Source organism: Littorina saxatilis, unplaced genomic scaffold (genome assembly GCF_037325665.1).
Source record: "Littorina saxatilis isolate snail1 unplaced genomic scaffold, US_GU_Lsax_2.0 scaffold_493, whole genome shotgun sequence".
Classification (NCBI taxonomy): Eukaryota; Metazoa; Mollusca; class Gastropoda; order Littorinimorpha; family Littorinidae; genus Littorina; species Littorina saxatilis.
In genome coordinates, this window is record NW_027126473.1 from 1 (window position 1) to 20,071 (window position 20,071).

At 43.1% G+C, this 20,071-nt stretch overlaps 1 protein-coding gene across 2 annotated transcripts; it reads left to right on the plus strand.

The window, feature by feature from the left end:
- Positions 1-2,047: 2,047 nt before the first annotated feature.
- LOC138954902 (pre-rRNA 2'-O-ribose RNA methyltransferase FTSJ3-like) lies at positions 2,048-19,616 on the plus strand. Of its 2 annotated transcripts, none has more exons than XM_070326650.1 (3): positions 2,048-2,166; positions 18,352-18,446; positions 18,997-19,616. In XM_070326650.1, the coding sequence occupies exons 1-3, from the start codon at positions 2,110-2,112 to the stop codon at positions 19,268-19,270; spliced, it is 426 nt and encodes a 141-aa protein (XP_070182751.1). In that variant the 5' UTR covers positions 2,048-2,109; the 3' UTR covers positions 19,271-19,616. The 2 variants fall into 2 exon arrangements, with proteins under 2 accessions (XP_070182751.1, XP_070182752.1); XM_070326651.1 differs by lacking the exon at positions 2,048-2,166 and adding an exon at positions 11,365-11,394.
- Positions 19,617-20,071: the final 455 nt, after the last annotated feature.

Genomic DNA, 20,071 nt, shown 5'->3' on the forward strand with positions numbered 1-20,071 from the left:
TGTGGTACATGTTCATTTGTGAAAGGTGCTGTCTCTCCACAGTTGGGCGTATTGCAGCCATTGCTAATCAGAGACTTTTTTCGAGACCAGTGCTTCAGATTTGTTGGCAAGGCGAACTTTAAAATCCCTTTAAAACGGTGCGCCGTATGAGTCACACTTCAGAGAGTTGCCCAAGTTATTACGCAACACTTGAATATCACTGTTGTGACCAACGATTCTACTGTCAGGCCGGTCAGATTAGTGTCACGCTACCTTTAAACATTGCACTGTGTGACACCAAGTGGAGACAGGCATTAGGCATCACTGATCTATTACTGTTTCCTGACCAATAATTCTACGGTCTGGTCAGACTAATTTAAAGTTACCTTTAAACATTGCACTGTATGACAGCAAATCTGGACGGGCATTAGGCAGCACTGATCTATAACAGTTTCCTGACCAATAATTCTACGGTCTGGTCAGACTAATCTAAAGTTACCTTTAAAAATTGCACTGTATGACAGCAAAGTGGGGTGGGCATTTTGGCAGTACATGTAGCCTTGTAGCGAAGAGAGAGAGAGAGCAGGCACAAGAGTGGGGGCAGCGTGTGGGGGCTTGGAGCGAGCCTGTGGCTATTTTCTGCTGAGACCTGTCTGGATTCTTTCCCCTCGCACTGTGGTTGCTGCCTGCGAAGTGTTTAGGGAATTAGAAGGAGAACCTACCCTAATCCTTACCTTTTGTTTTGTGACCACCTACACAGTTCTTCGGAATTGTCGGGTCGTGCAGAAGTATCATTAACGTGAGACAAAAGACACAATATTATTTTTAGTCCGAATAATGCAAATAATGCATGGACAATTGTGTGTACATTTACAGGGAATGTGCGTATTCTGAGTCGCCGCTACAACCCATCCACCCCATTTCGGATTCTGTCCGTCCATCTGATATTTAGGATGCGCCTCAAGCAGGTGTTGACAAAGATTTGGATCTTTCCCAGCATGGTCTCTGTTGTCCTCCATGTCTCACACCCATAGAGAAGAACTTAGCGCGCAGCGCTGAACCGATTTTGGTTTTTATGGTTTTTCTGTACATCCATTCCCAGTAACTCTTCCTTATCTTCTCCAGTGTTTTGCGCGTTTATCTCCCTTCCTTCGTGTGGCGTCAATCGCGTACGGTGCGCCCGGCGAAGCCGGGTACCGGTGCGCCACTCACCCGGCAAAGCCGGGTTCGGCGAAGCCGGGTACCCGGCGAAGCGGGTATTCATCTAGTAATTTATAAAGCTCTTTTCGTTCAAAACTGCAGTACGCACATCGGAGCTTGTGATTGGCCTCCAATGTCAAGTGTTGCTTGCCTCTGAGTTTCCAAGGAAACCCGACGGAGTTATTTCCGGAATTCGTCTATTTCCCAGCTTTTCAGTGTTGTCGGAGGCACACTAATTTGTAGGCATCTTCATTGAAGGTTTATTCGTTTTATAGCCACAAGCCGGAAAGTGTCTTCCCCACTGCGCCACAGCCAAATCGAGCCCAGAGGAGTGACCACTACTTTGTAAAAATACCGCCAGTTAGCAGGGGCCAACCCTGATCCGATTAGTGAGGGGATTGTGGTGGTGGTGGTGGAGATTAGAAATGATAGCTGCGATCCATATATGGATTATTATGACGGGTCGACAGAGCGCTTTCTCTCAGTGGCACCAACTTGTTGGTATTCCGAACAGGAACGTGGAGCGAGAGACTGATAGTTATATGCTTGTCGTTTCATTAGTCCGTTTCGTGTACAGTGGAGAGGTTCCAGGAATTTTGTGTGTGAAGGTAGCGCTTGTGCCCCCCATTTACAGATAGATGCTAGGGGTGGGCCGGGGATGGTCGATTTTTTCACGAACACGCCAGGTGTTTTTTTCCGTTTATTACACACACACTCCCCCCCCCCCCCCCCCTCTCCCCTAAAATCGGGGTGTACAGGTTTCACACTGTCTGTTTATTTGTCGTTCTGTCCGCACTCAGATCTCTGGTGTTTATTGTCCTGTTGACTGACATTTGCTGTGTAGCCTACCTTGGAAGTGGGGAAACACACCGTCCACGCCCTGGATCGTGGGACGCCTATTTGTGTCCACCGCAGGCGCTACACACGATTATGTCCCCCGCACGCGGAAGCAGAGTTGATATATCGCAAAAGAATTGCCCTGTGAAGGTATTTTATGGCAGATCACATTATTTATTATAGATATTCCGAAGCAGAATTGCATAGGCTATAAGTACTATTTTACTTAGGTCTGGTTGTGTACTCGTGAACAGTGGCGTTCGATTTTCTGCCGAAGTCCGTGAAAATTACGCAGAGAGGTCTCAATTTCTTACAAATTAACCCAGAACTACCATTTCAACCACTATTCTAATACTCACAGTTCAATCTTCGATACCTTGCAGACTTGTATGCGCGTTTTGGGGCACCAACATCGCGGATAAGCTGCTCTAATCTAGCGTTATTTTGTGGTACTCGATTCTCAATGGGTAAGGTCCCCCGCAGACACCAGATAAGGTTCCCCGCATTTTTGACCAAGCTGCGGGGGATCTTACCCCGTCAAATTTCACTGTTGATCTTTGTACCCATCGTGAGTCTAAACAAAAACTAAGCTGAAACTTAAAAATGGAAGCAATATCCACAAGTAGTTAGACTTTGACAAGCAAGAAAATGTAAGCCCTTCTGTTGACCGTGCTTTGTGTTATTTTATCATTTTTAACGTGGGGGACAGTATTTCTGACCTGTCTTGGTAAAATGTCTTCTCTTATGTAGTACACGAGAGTATAAATGGTAAGAAAACTGGCTGATCCAATGCAAAACAAGTCGCGTAAAGCAAAAATACAACATTTAGTCAAGCTCAGTCGAACTCACAGAATGAAACTGAACGCATTGCATTTTTTCCGCAAGACCGTACACTCGTAGCATCGTCTGTCCACCGCTCGTGGCAAAGGCAGTGAAATTAACAATCCAAAAAAGCGCGGTAGCGGTTGCGCTGAGGAGGATAGCACGCTTTTCTATATCTCTATTCTTTTTAACTCTCTGAACGTGTTTTTAATCCAAACATATCATATCTATGTTTTTGGAATCAGGAACGGACAAGGAATAAGATGAAATTGTTTTTAAATCGATTTCGGAAAATTAATTTTAATCATAATTTTTATATTTTTAATTTTCAGAGCTTGTTTTTAATCCGAATAAAACATATTTATATGTTTTTGGAATCAGAAAATAATGAAGAATAAGATAAACGTAATTTTGGATCGTTTTATAAAAAATAATTTTAATTTTAATTTTCAGATTTTTAATGACCAAAGTCATTAATTAATTGTTATGCCTCCAAGCTCAAATGCAATACCAAAGTCCGGCCTTCGTCGAAGATTGCTTGGCCAAAATTTTAATCAATTTTATTGAAAAATGAGGGTGTGACAGTGCCGCCTCAACTTTTACAAAAAGCCGGATATGACGTCATCAAAGACATTAATCAAAAAAATGCAAAAAACGTCTGGGGATATCATACCCAGGAACTCTCATGTAAAATTTCATAAAGATCGGTCCAGTAGTTGACTCTGAATCGCTCTACACACACACACACGCACAGACACAGACAGGCACACACACACACACACACACACACACACACACACACACACACACACGTACACACACACACACACACATACACCACGACCCTCGTCTCGATTCCCCCTCTATGTTAAAACATTTAGTCAAAACTTGACTAAATGTAAAAAAAAGTACCGGTCAGTATGATATAAACTTCAATACAAGAAAGTCTGGTTATCTACTATTTTAAGGTATTAATTTGGAGACACCTACCATGTGGTTGGTCTTGCGGGGGACATAATCGTGTGTAGCGTCTGCGGTGGACACAACTAGGCGTTCCACGATCCAGGGCGTGCGGTCGTAGTCAAAAATTAGATTTAGACCTTGAACGTAAGAGGGAATAGACCCCATTCATTTTTGGTATGCATCTTATCTCGTGTAACAGCCTTACCAGATCTGAGACGGGAGAAGAGCTGTTTTCATGGGTTTCTTGCCTTTAAACGACAGGTTGCGCTGTTCGTTGACCGATCGTGGTATTGTCAGTCATAGGGCCATTTGTGGGAGAGGCTGAGAGGCGGGTAATGTGCAAAGCATCCCACTGGCGTCTGGAATGATGAGTTATGGAGGTAATAAACTGCCGCGTCTACCACTGATTCCGTTATAGAAAAGCCAGCGAAAATCGACCTTGCTGATTCTGACTGAAAGGGATATGCTGTGAAGAGATAATGTGTCGATGTCGATTGGTTTTTTTTTTATTACTATTTTCTTTTAGGCCTGCATGCAACTGAGGTCCCAAAATAGGGGGAAGGTATGTGTGTAGCGTGCTGGACTTGAAGCGTTCTCTATCTATCTCTCAACCCCTTCCCCCAGCGCTCTACTCCCCATCTCTCTCTCTCCTCTCTCTCTCTCTCTCTCTCTCTCTCTCCCCTCTCTCTCCTCTCTCTCTCTCCTCACTCTCTCTCTCCTCTCTGTCTCTCTCTGTCTCTGTCTCTCTCTCTCTCTCGTCTCTCTCAGTCTCTCTCTCTCACTCTCTCTCTCTCAGTCTCTCTATCTCACTCTCTCTCTCTCAGTCTCTCTCTCACTCTCTCTCTCAGTCTCTCTCTCTCTCAGTCTCTCTCTCTCTCAGTCTCTCTCTTTCTCTCCTCTCTGTCTCTCCTCTCTCAGTCTCTCTCTCTCTCTCACTCTCTCTCTCTCTCACTCTCTCACTCAGTCTCTCTCTCTCTCTCTCTCTGTCTCTCTCTCTCAGTCTCTCTCTCTCAGTCTCTCTCTCTCTCTCTGTCTCTCTCTCTCTGTCTCTCTCTCTCTCCTCTCTGTCTCTCTCTCCTCTCTCAGTCTCTCTCTCTCACTCTCTCTCTCTCTCTCTCTGTCTCACTCTCTCTCTCAGTCTCTCTCTCTCTCTCAGACTCTCTCTCTCTCTCTCTCTCTGTCTCTCTCTCTCTCAGTCTCTCTCTCTCACTATCTCTCAGTCTCTCACTGACACACTCTCTCTCTGTCTCTCTTTCTGTCTCTCTCTCTCAGTCTATCTCTCTCTCTCAGTCTCTCTCAGTCTCTCTCACTCTCCTCTCCCTCTCAGTCTCTCTTTCTCTCTCAGTCTCTCTCTCTCTCAGTCTCTCTCTCTCTCTTTCAGTCTCTCTCACTCTCTCAGTCTCTCTCTCTCTCTCAGTCTCTCTCACTCTCTCAGTCTCTCTCACTCTCTCAGTCTCTCTCACTCTCTCTCTCTCTCACTCTCAGTCTCTCTCAGTCTCTCTCTCTCTCAGTCTCTCTCTCTCCCTCTCAGTCTCTCTCTCTCAGTCTCTCTCACTCTCTCAGTCTCTCTCTCAGTCTCTCTCTCTCTCAGTCTCTCTCTCTCTCTCAGTCTCTCTCTCAGTCTCTCTCTCTCTCAGTCTCTCTCTCTCTCAGTATCTCTCTCTGATAATTGAGAAGGTAGGAGAAAGACATGCTCTTTCTCTTTGAACTCCTCACAATCGTTCTTCATACAAACACTCGAATTCACAATCTGAGACCTCTCTGGCTCTCCACCCCCACCTTCAGCGCTATTCACCTTCGTCACCCCCCCCCCCCCCCCCCCCCTCCCCCCCCCCCCCCCTGCCGATGTGCATGTAATTTTGTTACACACGCAATTACACAGTGACATAAAAAGAGCAGTGGTGGGAAAACCGATTGACTTTGGCTTTGCCCTAAGAGAAGCGAGGAGTTTCAAGTCTCGCAGAGATTCTAACGAGGATTGTTAAAAATCGAATGGTGTTGTTGTTGTTGTTGTCGTTGTCGTTGTTGTTGTTGTTGTTGTTGTTAATCTTGTGGTGTTAGTACTTTTAGTGATAACAAGCACATATTTATCCGTTTAAAATTGCTTTCCCCCCCTGAGTTCTTAGCCCTGAGAGAGAGAGAGAGAGAGAGAGAGAGAGAGAGAGAGAGAGAGAGAGAGAGAGAGAGAGAGAGAGAGAGAGAGAGAGAGAGAGAGAGAGAGAGAGAGAGAGCCTGTCGACCTATTTACCGAGTCTCTAGGATTAACCTACTTGCTGTGTCTTTGTGATGCACGTGAGACTTTGCACGTTCTATATAATTAATTTTTTTGGGGCCTACTTTGACAGCAGCAACAACAAAACATTGACAGCATAAAAAAAACATTAAAAACAAGTCGCGTAAGGCGAAATTACTACATTTAGTCAAGCTGTGGAACTCACAGAATGAAACTGAACGTAGTCCGCCGCTAGTGCAAAAGGCAGTGAAAGTGGCGAGCCTGTTTGGCGCGGTAGCGATTGCGCTGTGCTTCATAGCACGCTTTACTGTACCTCTCTTCGTTTTAACTTTCTGAGCGTGTTTTTAATCCAAACATATCATATCTATATGTTTTTGGAATCAGGAACCGACAAGGAATAAGATGAAATAGTTTTTAAAACGATTTCTGAAATTTAATTTTGATAATAATTTTTATATTTTTAATTTTCAGAGCTTGTTTTTAATCCAAATATAACATATGTATATGTTTTTGGAATCAGAAAATGACGAAGAATAAGATGAAATTGTTTTTGGATCGTTTAATAAAAAAATAATTTTAATTACAAGTTTCCGATTTTTAATGACCAAACTCACTCATTAGTTTTTAAGCCACCAAGCTGAAATGCAATACCAAACCCCGGGCTTCGTCGAAGATTGCTTTGCCAAAATTTCAATCAATTTGATTGAAAAATGAGGGTGTGACAGTGCCGCCTCAACTTTTACAAAAGGCCGGATATGGCCGGTATTTATCGAAAAAAAGAAATAAATGGCCGGGGATATCATACCCAGGAACTCTCATGTCAAATTTCATAAAGATCGGCCCAGTAGTTTAGTCTGAATCGCTCTACACACACACACAGACAGACAGACAGACAGACACACACACATACACCACGACCCTCGTCTCGATTCCCCCCCTCTATGTTAAAACATTTAGTCAAAACTTGACTAAATGTAACAAGTCGCGTAAGGCGAAAATACAACATTTAGTCAAGTAGCTGTCGAACTCACAGAATGAAACTGAACGCAATGCAACGCAGCAATACTCGTAGCATCGTCAGTCCACCGCTCATGGCAAAGGCAGTGAAATTGACAAGAAGAGCGGGGTAGTAGTTGCGCTGAGAAGGATAGCACGCTTTTCTGTACCTCTCTTTGTTTTAACTTTCTGAGCGTGTTTTTAATCCAAACATATCATATCTATATGTTTTTGGAATCAGGAACCGACAAGGAATAAGATGAAAGTGTTTTTAAATTGATTTCGAAAATTTAATTTTGATCATAATTTTTATATTTTTAATTTTCAGAGCTTGTTTTTAATCCAACTATAACATATTTATATGTTTTTGGAATCAGAAAATGACGGAGAATAAGATGAACGTAAATTTGGATCGTTTTATAAAAAAAAATTTTTTACAATTTTCAGACTTTTAATGACCAAAGTCATTAATTAATTTTTAAGCCACCAAGCTGAAATGCAATACCGAAGTCCGCGCTTCGTCGGAGATTACTTGGCCAAAATTTCAACCAATTTGGTTGAAAAATGAGAGCGTGACAGTGCCGCCTCAACTTTCACGAAAAGCCGGATATGACGTCATCAAAGACATTTATCAAAAAAATGAAAAAAACGTCTGAGGATATCATACCCAGGAACTCTCATGTCAAATTTCATAAAGATCGGTCCAGTAGTTTAGTCTGAATCGCTCTACACACACACACACACAGACACACACAGACACACAGACACACACACACACACACACACACACACACACACACACACACACACACACACACATACACCACGACCCTCGTCTCGATTCCCCCCTCTACGTTAAAACATTTAGTCAAAACTTGACTAAATGTAAAAAGGAAAGAAAACAAGTCGCGTAAGGCGAAAATACAATATTTAGTCAAGTAGCTGTCGAACTCACAGAATGAAACTGAACGCAATGCAACGCAGCAAGACCGTAGCATCGTCAGTCCACCGCGCACGGCAAAGGCAGTGAAATTGACAAGAAGAGCGGGGTAGTACTTGCGCTGAGAAGGATAGCACGCTTTTCTGTACCTCTCTTCGTTTTAACTTTCTGAGCGTGTTTTTAATCCAAACATATCATATGTATATGTTTTTGGAATCAGGAACCGACAAGGAATAAGATGAAAGTGTTTTTAAATTGATTTGGAAAAAAATTTGATAATAATTTTTATATATTTAATTTTCAGAGCTTGTTTTTAATCCGAATATAACATATTTATATGTTTTTGGAATCAGAAAATGATGGAGAATAAGATAAATGTAAATTTGGATCGTTTTATAAATTTTTATTTTTTTTTACAATTTTCAGATTTTTAATGACCAAAGTCATTAATTAATTTTTAAGCCACCAAGCTGAAATGCAATACCGAAGTCCGGGCTTCGTCGAAGATTACTTGACCAAAATTTCAACCAATTTGGTTGAAAAATGAGGGCGTGACAGTGCCGCCTCAACTTTCACGAAAAGCCGGATATGACGTCATCAAAGACATTTATCAAAAAAATGAAAAAAACGTTCGGGGATTTCATACCCAGGAACTCTCATGTCAAATTTCATAAAGATCGGTCCAGTAGTTTAGTCTGAATCGCTCTACACACACACACACACACACACGCACAGACAGACACACATACACCACGACCCTCGTTTCGATTCCCCCCTCGATGTTAAAATATTTAGTCAAAACTTGACTAAATATAACAAGTCGCGTAAGGCGAAAATACAATATTTAGTCAAGTAGCTGTCGAACTCACAGAATGAAACGCAATGCCATTTTACTCGTAGCATCGTCAGGCCACCGCTCATGGCAAAGGCAGTGAAATTGACAAGAAGAGCGGGGTAGTAGTTGCGCTAAGAAGGATAGCACGCTTTTCTGTACCTCTCTTTGTTTTAACTTTCTGTGCGTGTTTTTAATCCAAACATATCATATCTATATGTTTTTGGAATCAGGAACCGACAAGGAATAAGATGAAAGTGTTTTTAAATTGATTTGGACAATTTAATTTTGATAATAATTTTTGACTCACATGCGAAGCAAAAGTGAGTCTATGTACTCACCCGAGTCGTCCGTCCGTCCGTCCGTCCGTCCGGACGTCCGTCCGTCCGGACGTCCGTCCGGAAAACTTTAACGTTGGATATTTCTTGGACACTATTCAGTCTATCAGTACCAAATTTGGCAAGATGGTGTATGATGACAAGGCCCCAAAAAACATACATAGCATCTTGACCTTGCTTCAAGGTCAAGGTCGCAGGGGCCATAAATGTTGCCTAAAAAACAGCTATTTTTCACATTTTTCACATTTTCTCTGAAGTTTTTGAGATTCAATACCTCACCTATATATGATATATAGGGCAAAGTAAGCCCCATCTTTTGATACCAGTTTGGTTTACCTTGCTTCAAGGTCAAGGTCACAGGAGCTCTTCAAAGTTGGATTGTATACATATTTTGAAGTGACCTTGACCCTGAACTATGGAAGATAACTGTTTCAAACTTAAAAATTATGTGGGGCACATGTTATGCTTTCATCATGAGACACATTTGGTCACATATGATCAAGGTCAAGGTCACTTTGACCCTTATGAAATGTGACCAAAATAAGGTAGTGAACCACTAAAAGTGACCATATCTCATGGTAGAAAGAGCCAATAAGCACCATTGTACTTCCTATGTCTTGAATTAACAGCTTTGTGTTGCATGACCTTGGATGACCTTGACCTTGGGTCAAGGTCACATGTATTTTGGTAGGAAAAATGTGTAAAGCATGTGAGTCGTATGGGCTTTGCCCTTCTTGTTATATATTTAATTTTCAGAGCTTGTTTTTAATCCGAATATAACATATTTATATGTTTTTGGAATCAGCAAATGATGGAGAATAAGATAAACGTAAATTTGGATCGTTTTATAAATTTTTATTTTTTTTTACAATTTTCAGATTTTTAATGACCAAAGTCATTAATTAATTTTTAAGCCACCAAGCTGAAATGCAATACCGAACCCCGGGCTTATGGATATGGATCTGTCCTTTTGGTTAAGTGATGTCCTGTAATGTACAGAATTATATGTATCATTGTATGTAAAAAAAAAAAAATTCACCAAAAGAATAAAAAAAAAAAAAAAATTTTTTAAGCCACCAAGCTGAAATGCAATACCGAACCCCGGGCTTCGTCGAAGATTACTTGACCAAAATTTCAACCAATTTGGTTGAAAAATGAGGGCGTGACAGTGCCGCCTCAACTTTCACGAAAAGCCGGATATGACGTCATCAAAGACATTTATCAAAAAAATGAAAAAAACGTTCGGGCATTTCATACCCAGGAACTCTCATGTCAAATTTCATAAAGATCGGTCCAGTAGTTTAGTCTGAATCGCTCTACACACACACACACACACACAGACAGACAGACAGACAGACACACGCACATACACCACGACCCTCGTTTCGATTCCCCCTCGATGTTAAAATATTTAGTCAAAACTTGACTAAATATAAAAAGGCAGACAGAGACTGAAACTGAAGAAAGCTAACTCTCTCTTACTCACAAACGCACACACGTTCGCGCACATGCACACACACACACACACACGTAAACACACACACGCACGCATGCACACACGCACACTCACGCACACACACACACACTAACACACACACATACACACACACACACTAACACACACACATACACACACACACACACACTAACACACACACACCGTACGGCACACACACACACTAAAACACACACACACACACCATACGGCACACACACACACACACACACACACACACACACACACACACACACTAACACACTAACACACTAACACACTAACACACACTAATACACACACATACACATACATACACACACACACACTAACACACACACACCGTACGGCACACACTAACACACACACACACCGTACGGCACACACACACACACACACACACACACACACACACACACACACACACACACACACACACACACACACACACACACACACACACACACACACACACACACACACACACAATAAGAGCATCCTTTCATTGGGACACACTATACCAAAACACTACAGTCCGGTGTGTGCACAGTCAACATTTTTGGCTCAATTTAAGCTTGCAAATTGACACACGTTTAGGGTACAACATTACACAATTTGAAACAAAGATAACGCATTTTCAGTAACAACACCTCTATCCCCAACGAAACCAGTGACAGATACTATCTTCTGCTCTGACACATATTTCATGCATGGGTTAACAAGACGAAATGTTCTGTGTTATTCATGCACGCTTGTCAGGTAAGGCTTATGGGGCTGTTAATATGCAAACGTTTTTAAATCAGATTCACGCTTGTATCCTTACATTTATGGGTTAATCATATGCACGCATTCAACAAAAGGGGGCAAAGTCGTAACTTAATTTTCAGAGAGATATGTAAGTTAGTTGTGCATGAAAAGGAAGCTACTTTTCAGAGAGATATGTAAGTTAATTGTACATGGAAAGGAAGCTACTTTTCAGAGAGATATGTAAGTTAGTTGTACATGAAAAGGAACCTACTTTTCAAAGAGATATGTAAGTTAGTTGTACATGAAAAGGAACCTACTTTTCAAAGAGATATGTAAGTTAGTTGTACATGAAAAGGAACCTACTTTTCAGAGATATGTAAGTTAGTTGTACATGGAAAGGAACCTACTTTTCAGAGAGACGCCGATTGTATGCTTAGTGAGGGAAGAAAAGGCACACTAGCGTCAGGTCTATTAGGTATCGATTTTACCATCGACGTTTGCAAGAAGAGCTGCGCCGAAAATGTAAGAGACCATGAGCTTGATGAAATGGAACAACTGAAGTATTGATTTTTTAACCAGTGACCCCATTTTGTGTTGGCGCTGGGCTCGGTTATCAACTTTCTTTCTAATTCTGATTATTTCTATCAATGAAATAGAACACATCACAATAAAAGTATTGATTTTAACACCACCCACCCCCCCCACTCTCGCTCTCTCTCTCTCTCTCTTATTTCGCATTGTTGCGCCTTTCTTCTGTTTGATATACGGAATGGGTACAATTCCGGGAGCATTGTAAACCAATCCACTGGTTAGACAATTAACCATCCTTCCATCCATCCATCCATCCATCGCTCTCTCTCTCTCTCTCTCTCTCTCTCTCTCTCTCTCTCTCTCTCTCTCTCTCTCTCTCTTATTAGGCAGTGTTGCTTTGTTCAAGTATATTTTATTTATTCAGTTTCTGATATACGGACATGAGTACAATTCCGGGAGCGTGAAAATTACAATCATGACTGAAAATTACTATTTTTCTTCCCAAATAACGATTAACTTTCAGTTTTGGCTCTAGTAATCCGCCTGGAAGTGAGCCAGAACTGAACATTATTAATTTTCATGTGAAACTTGAATTGTACTTATAGCTGAGAAGGAATTCAGAATGATCGTGCACTTTGTGAAGAGTCTTTGAAATTTGGCATGGTGGTAGGTATGGACACAAGGTTTTCAAAAACCATCGCAAACAAATTAAGCTTGACCTCGATTGGTCTGTTTGCGCAAAATCCAATATGGCCGCCACCGGGAAAAAGGACTGCTAAATTACACCCATTGTTACCACGACAGCATTGAGAAATACAACTTTTCACATGTGTTTTAGTGCAAGCAACCCATATCCAAGATGGATTTGACGTTTGGACGTCATTTTAACGTCAAAGGTCATTCATATGTCATTTTCAAGGTCATTTCATTTCAAAGTGTAATAACTCTGAACCTACTCAACTTAAAAAGAAACAATTAGTCTCTATACCCATGTTTTCGACCACTGGGAGTCTATTTCTGAACTCCTTGAATATCTCAGTCTCACCATTTAAGCTGAAAAGGTACATATGTCTTTCAAAATGACCCCCTTCATAGCCCATGTTTTTTTGCTTTTGGGCACACAAACTATGCCCGCGGGATGACTGTCTTCCTGAAGGACATGGCTTGTCTGCCAGAGACCCATGCAAGTGTCCATGAAGCCTTTGAGGAAGGGAAGTTCGTTGTGCAGCGCAGTGACAAGAAGTTCTCCCTCATGGCGCTTGACCAGAGCCAGGAGCACAGCATCAAATTCCTGAAGGAGGACAGTGGAGCAAAAGGACTCTTTGGTCAGCCAGAGGAAAAAGAGGTTATTGAACTCTCAAAACCAGAGGTCCTGAGAGTCATTGATGAATTTGAAAACGAAAGTCTTTCAGCTTCAAACAGAGAAGTCAATTTAGAGCACCCAGAGTCTTCTGTTGCTGAACAAAACAAGTTCCTGAAACATCTCAAAGCACTGCTCTATCTTGTGAAAGAGGGAACAGTGGTCAACCCATTCAAGGAGACAGGCTCCCAGCTTGTCACACTGGACACCGGTGAAGTCATGGACCCAGTAATTGTCAACTGCTTGAGGGAAGCTCCAAACATCGGCAAGGCCATGTTTACAGAATTTGTGAGGGACAGACTTGAAACTTGCTCCAAACCATTGTCTGATGTTATCCCAAGGGCCAATTTGTAAACTTTCAGCAACCGGCCACCTGTGGACCTGAAGAAGGGTGCTAACAAGTTGGGATAAGCAAGGGCAAATGCGGCGCTCATCACCAAGTTGTTTCTGTCCTTGCTAGGACGATCTGATGTTGATATAATATGGACGACTTTTTCAGACATGAGATTCAGCGTGAATCTCATTCCTTGTGTGATCGTGGAAAACTGATGTCAGGTACAAAGTCTGCTCTTCTTGGCTGCCTGCCTGGAATGCCTGATCCTGGACGCTCTCCTGCAGCAAAAGAAGCCTCTGGGATCGTACTGGATATGCCAGCCATCATCCATATTGTCAAGCCCTAGCGTGCCACTGTGTTTGAAGAATACACACTTATGCATTTGCTACCCTTCTTAGAGAGCCAGTTGACCAACAACACAACAAGAGTGGATGTTGTTTGGGACACATATCAGGATGCAAGTCTCAAATCACAGACTCGTGCCAAGCGGGGTGAAAGTGAAGGAAAGCGAACTAGAGTCTCAGCAAAGATACCTATTCCAAAGGGAGCTGACTGGCAGAAGTTCCTCAAGGAGTCTGACAACAAGGATGAGCTGTTCCAGTTCCTCAGTGAGCAACTAGAGCGACATACCACCGATGCAAGATATCATCTCCTGACTACGAAGGTTGACCTTGTGCTCACTAACAGACCAACAGATATATCAGCCTTATCTCCTTGCCACCAAGAAGAAGCTGACACACGGATGATGCTTCACCTCTGCCATGCTGCTGAGCAGGGACACACTAAGGCCTACCTCAGGACAGTGGACACAGATGTGGTGGTTCTTGCCATCCATCACTTTGATCAACTGAAACTGTCAGAGCTGTGGATTGGATTTGGGTCAGGAAAGACATTCAGAGACATTCCAGTACATTACATTGCTCAACAGCTGGGACCTCAACGCTGCCAGGCACTTCCCTTCTTCATTCCTACACAGGATGTGATGTAACATCGGCCATGTTCGGAATTGGCAAAAAGACAGCATGCATGGAATGCATGGGCCACTTTTGCTGAGGTCACTGACACCTTCATCGCCATCACCCAGAACCCAACCAGCCTCACACTCGACTCACTGCACATGCAGCGTCTGGAGCGTTTCACTGTGCTGATGTACAGCAAAAACTGTAGATCAACGTCTGTCAACGAAGCAAGAAAGCTGATGTTTACTGTTGGTCTCAAAACTCTGGAATCCATCCCACCAACCCAGCATGCGTTGTTCCAGCACACAAAGCGAGCATTGCTCATCGCAGCTTTCATCTAGAAACAGTCTCTGTCCAAAACCTCCAACATCCCAAACCCAAGTGAATGGGGATGGGAATGGAATGAGAGAACCAAGGCATGGGTGCCATACTGGACAAGTCTGCCTGACGCCAGCACAGGCTGCTCACTGTTGCTCCACTGTGGCTGCTTGGTTGCTTGCAAAGGAAACTGCAAGTGTCATCGCGCTGGTCTTCGCTGTGGTCCACTGTGCAAGTGTGAAGGAGGCTGCGCAAACAGTGCCAGTGACTAAGTCCAGAACTTACGACCAGTCGACCATATCTATAACATCGACAATTCTGAGCACCATAATTCGTGTTTAACTAAATAGTTAGTCATGAGTTCAAGAACTTGAACCGTGAGCTCACAGGGCTCACGCCAGGGTGTACAACCCAATTTCATCTTTTGAAGTTAATAAATTCCAAAGTTATCGTCTTTGTTAACTGAAATGACCTTGAAAAATGACCTTTGACCCTGAAAATAGCGGTGAAACACCAGAGATCTCATATTTGGATTCCTTGCACTAGAAAACATGGGATAGCAGACATTTATCAAGGTTCTAGTAATAATGGGAGCTGCTATATGACATTTACTGCTTTCGTCGGCGGCCATATTGAATTTTGCGCAAACAGGCCACAAAACGTAAGGTTGAATTTGTTTGCGATGGTTTTTGAAAACCTTATGACCATACCTAACTCCATGCCAAATTTCAAAAACTCTTCACCAAGTGCACGATTGTTCTAGATATGACAGAATTCCCACCGCGCTATTATCAAGTGACCAAGTTTGGCGCTAGTAAGCCGAGGACAAAACTGAAAATTGATAATTAACAGTGTCGGATAAAACTAACGCTGTGAATTACACAGAACACATGTCAATTACTATTGTCCCGTGATATTGGTAACCTGAGGTTTTGGCGCTAGTGAAGCCGCCATACTGACAGCTTTCTGTGCAGAATTGACAGTTATGTGTTGCTGAAGTAATGTCGCACCAAACACCTTTTTCAACAGACAATGTTCAAAAATAACCATGTCGGGTTTGTATGGGTTGTCAACAAGTTGTTTTTCTTGGAAACATTGAGGCGAAAACTTTCCCACGTGACATTATAGGCCAATCACATGGTCGGAATTCCCGGCTGTATTTGCAAGAATAATTGAGCCAAAAAATGTCTACTATGCATAGATAGTAGCCAAGGCTGTGGTACACGAACCGAAAGTGGGTGCCACCCACGGGAGAGAACAAACAGCGGGTTCTGATCCGTTGAAATCATACCGGCAACAAAATCTCAGTTTCAACCAATCCAACACTGCGGGTGGCTCCCGTCGGGGTGGTGACTTTCTCGTGCACCTACCCCCCAGGCTGTATGGTGTTTGTATCCATGTGTCTCGGTGAAAGGATACTCTTATTTCATGTCAAAGCTTGGAGCTGTGATTGTATAAGATACATGACTCGTTCACACGGCCGGGAGGAGGGTATCTTTAACTGCGCCTGGCACTTTGAGAGAGGACAAAATGCATCTTTCGGATAGAGTTGGTCAGCCGGTTGTGTCCAACGTGTAGCTATAGTCAGGAGAACAGTGTGTGAGGGTGTTAACTCGATGTGTGTGCGCGCGCGGGCGTTTGTGTGTGTGTGTGTGTGTGCATGCGTGCGTGTGTGTGTTTGGAAGTCGCATCTAGTATACGTAATTAAAGAAGAGAGATGCATGCTGTCAAGTGGTCGATCTACAGACTAGCTTGAATATTGCTATGTCAGCAGTGGGGTGAATTGTGTGTCGATGTGTTTAAAATCCTTCCCCTACACGACCAACACAAACACACGTGCTCATTGAGCTCAAGTCACTACATTACTTTTTCATTGCCATTTTTGCCAGAATAGGTGAATTCTTTATTGCCATTTTTGCCATAAAAACCAAGGTGAAGAAAACTTTTAAAAAAATATCCTCCTAGATGTTCTGTTCCTCACTTGTTTTTGTCCCGTCTTTTGCAACAATGTTCTCAAATGTGAAGTCTATATTGGCTTGGCAGCCACGTTCCGTTGAGGGGTATCCTGTTTCTCTTGAGTGGCTTAATTTCTTCTTTACTCTCCACTGCTACCTCGGGTTGAACCAGAGAGCGTTGTTTTAAGGTTGACCGTTGTCCGTAATTGAACAAGGCCCTAGAATAAACGTGGTTATGTTCGTGCAGTTTTCTGCCCCGGTATACTTATGTTTGTGTGTGTGTGCGCGCACAGTTTTCTACCCCGTCACCCCTGGACTGTAGAGGTGTGTGTGTGTGACGCGGGGTGGTTGTGGTGTGTGTTAGTGCGTTATCCGGGGTAGTGGTGGTGGTGGTGTGTGTGTGACCCGTGGTGGTGTGTGTGTGTGACCCGGGGTGGTGGTGTGTGTGTGTGTTAGTGCGTGATCCGGGTGTGTGTGTGTGACCCGGGGTGGTGGTGGTGTGTGTGTGTGACCCGGGGTGGTGGTGGTGTGTGTGTGTGTGTTAGTGCGTGATCCGGGTGTGTGTGTGTGACCCGGGGTGGTGGTGGTGTGTGTGTGTGACCCGGGGTGGTGGTGTGTGTGACCCGGGGTGGTGGTGGTGTGTGTGTGTGTTAGTGCGTGATCCGGGGTGGTGGTGGTGGTGTGTGTGTGTGTGTGTGTGTGACCTGGGGTGGTGGTGGTGGTGTGTGTGTGTGTGTTAGTGCGTGATCCGGGGTGGCTGTGTGTGTGTGTGTGTTGGCACGACTGTGCAGTTTCCAACTCCTGTACCCTTGAGCAAAGTGTGTGTGTGTGTCCGTCTCTGTGTATACAGTGTGTGTGTGTTGGATAGCGTTTGTGTGTGTGTTGGATGAAAGGCATGGGGGAGGGGGGTGCTGACTTTACTTATACTACCTGAGACTAGGAAATTATAAGGACTAAACGGAAATTATTACACCCCCGGTATAGGGGTGTGTATAGGTTTCGCTCGATGTGTTTGTTTGTTTGTTTGTGTTCGCATATAGATCTCAAGAATGAACGGACCGATCGTCACCAAACTTGGTGAACAGGTTCTATACATTCCTGAGACGGTCCTTACAAAAATTGGGACCAGTCAAACACACGCTTAGGGAGTTATTGGTGGATTAAAATTATACAAGGACTTATAGAGGAACATCTTAATGGTCAAAGGGAAATAACCATTTTCAGTCAGTCACTGCCACCAACTGAGAAGGTTATTTCCCTTTGACGGGGGTGTTTTTCCTACCTCGTAGGAATTTCTTGTTTTATTTAAATTTAGTTTCAGGTCAGGCGATGCAGACTAACGGAATTGTCAGACTATAAACCCAAGACTTGTTCTTGTGCGGCATTGACTTTTATCATCCAGAACTGTACACGTGTATGTCTCTGTACATATCTTATAAAGCATTGTCAATAGCGAAGGCTGATCAGGTAGAAGATGACACTTACATGAACTATATGTCTGTCTGTGTGCAGCTGGGGAGGAAGCTGGAGAGGGCGAGGAAGAAGTCGGAGGCCATCGGAGACTCTGTTGATGTGTCGGAAAAGGAGAAGATGCAGCAGATGAAGCAGTGAGTACAATGGTTGTCATACAGTGGACCCCCCTTTTACGACCTCCACAAATGTGAGAATATGAGGTCTTAAAAAGGAGGGTCATAAATAGGGGTACATTTACAGAAGTTACTGATGAACTGAAAATCTGAAAAAATAAGGTCTTAAAAGGGAGGAAGTCTTAAATTGGGGGGGGGGGGGTCTTAAAAGAGGGATTCCACTGTACACTACCCAGTTATAACAAAGTTTTAACTAATCTCTTGTCATTAAATTTATATTTTATTTAGGTTTTGTTTACTGTAAATGTCATGAATCTTTAAATATTGTGGTAATGATCGTAAGTATATGTCATGTTCATTTTCCTGTGAAGGATGAACATTGTTGCTAAAGTATTCACTATTGGTTTTTTTTTGGTTTTTTTAAAAATGATTCTAAATTGTTCAATGTGTGTTTGTCGAGCGGAATCTCTGGAGCCATGAAAATGCTGGAAATCCGTCCATTCGCGGAGCAGTGTCATGCTCGATTCGAATCATTGTGACCCGATGACATACGTACGCCATGTTGTTGCAGGATCTACAAAAGAGCCGGTCTCCTGGGCCAGAAGAAAGAAGAGACGACCTACGTGGTGGCCAAGAAAGGCATGGGCAAGAGGGCGCGACGACCTCAAGGGGTCAAGGGCAGATACAAGATCGTCGACCCCCGCATGAAGTCAGACCGCCGCGCCGAGAAGGCCGCCGAGAAGGCAGGGAAAGGGAAGAAAGGAGGAGGGAAGAAAACGGGTGGGAAAGCAAAAGGAGGAGGAAAGGCGAAAGGAGGCGGGAAAGCTAAAGGAAGAAAAGCGTAGCAAAATGTTAGTGTATTTGGTAAAAGTTTTGATTTGTGTGAGCATGTGTCTGTGAGTGAGGGTGTGAAAAACTGTGGTGTGCGCGAGTTCACAATATTTTTGTAAGCGATGAACAGATTCCATTTGTTATCTGTATCGCAGTTAAAAGTTTTCGAGCATCCTAGATGGCTTACACTGGGGTTCCCCAATGTTTTTCGTGCATGAAATTCCATGTATGTGCATACTTCATGATCAGCCAGAAATGTACGCATTAGAAGTGGAAGTCAATGAATGCTGATGAATGTCATGGGGGGGAATAGATGAATTATTCCATGTCCCTGAATCTATTAATAAAAGATTAATTGTGGAGTGATTGTTATGCAGGCTGGTATGTTTGAATGCGATAGGGATGTGCCTGTACGAGGACATATGCCTGGCAACTGCTGATGGGAGTGATCCAAGACTGGAATTATGAACTACATGAGTCTTCTGTATCTCACTTTTGATCTTCCGCGATGGAATCTGTCGCGCGGATGCATGTACCACATACATTTTCACCCCCACATTTTCTCAACAAATTTACACCGATCTCAAAAATAACCCTAGGGCTCATCATAAAGGCGGAAGATTCTCTTGCCTGCTCATGGTATTTGCTGGTCGTTCTACTTTACATTGTATGCACAGGTTAGCATTGGATATAGCAGATTCCAAGATTATTTTGAATACAGTTCATGCATGCTCTATTGATCTCGTCTCTACCTTCCCCAAAAACTATCACTACTTCTTATCAAATATTCAATCGCAAGATGAGGTGATCTTATA

Excerpts from the sequence above, each read along its gene's own strand:
- LOC138954902 (XM_070326650.1), top strand. The coding sequence starts at position 2,110 with ATGTCCCCCGCACGCGGAAGCAGAGTTGATATATCGCAAAAGAATTGC. Across the intron at positions 2,167-18,351 it reads AAAAGAATTGCCCTGTGAAG|CTGGGGAGGAAGCTGGAGAG; the intron begins GTATTTTATGGC and ends GTCTGTGTGCAG. Across the intron at positions 18,447-18,996 it reads AAGATGCAGCAGATGAAGCA|GATCTACAAAAGAGCCGGTC; the intron begins GTGAGTACAATG and ends ATGTTGTTGCAG.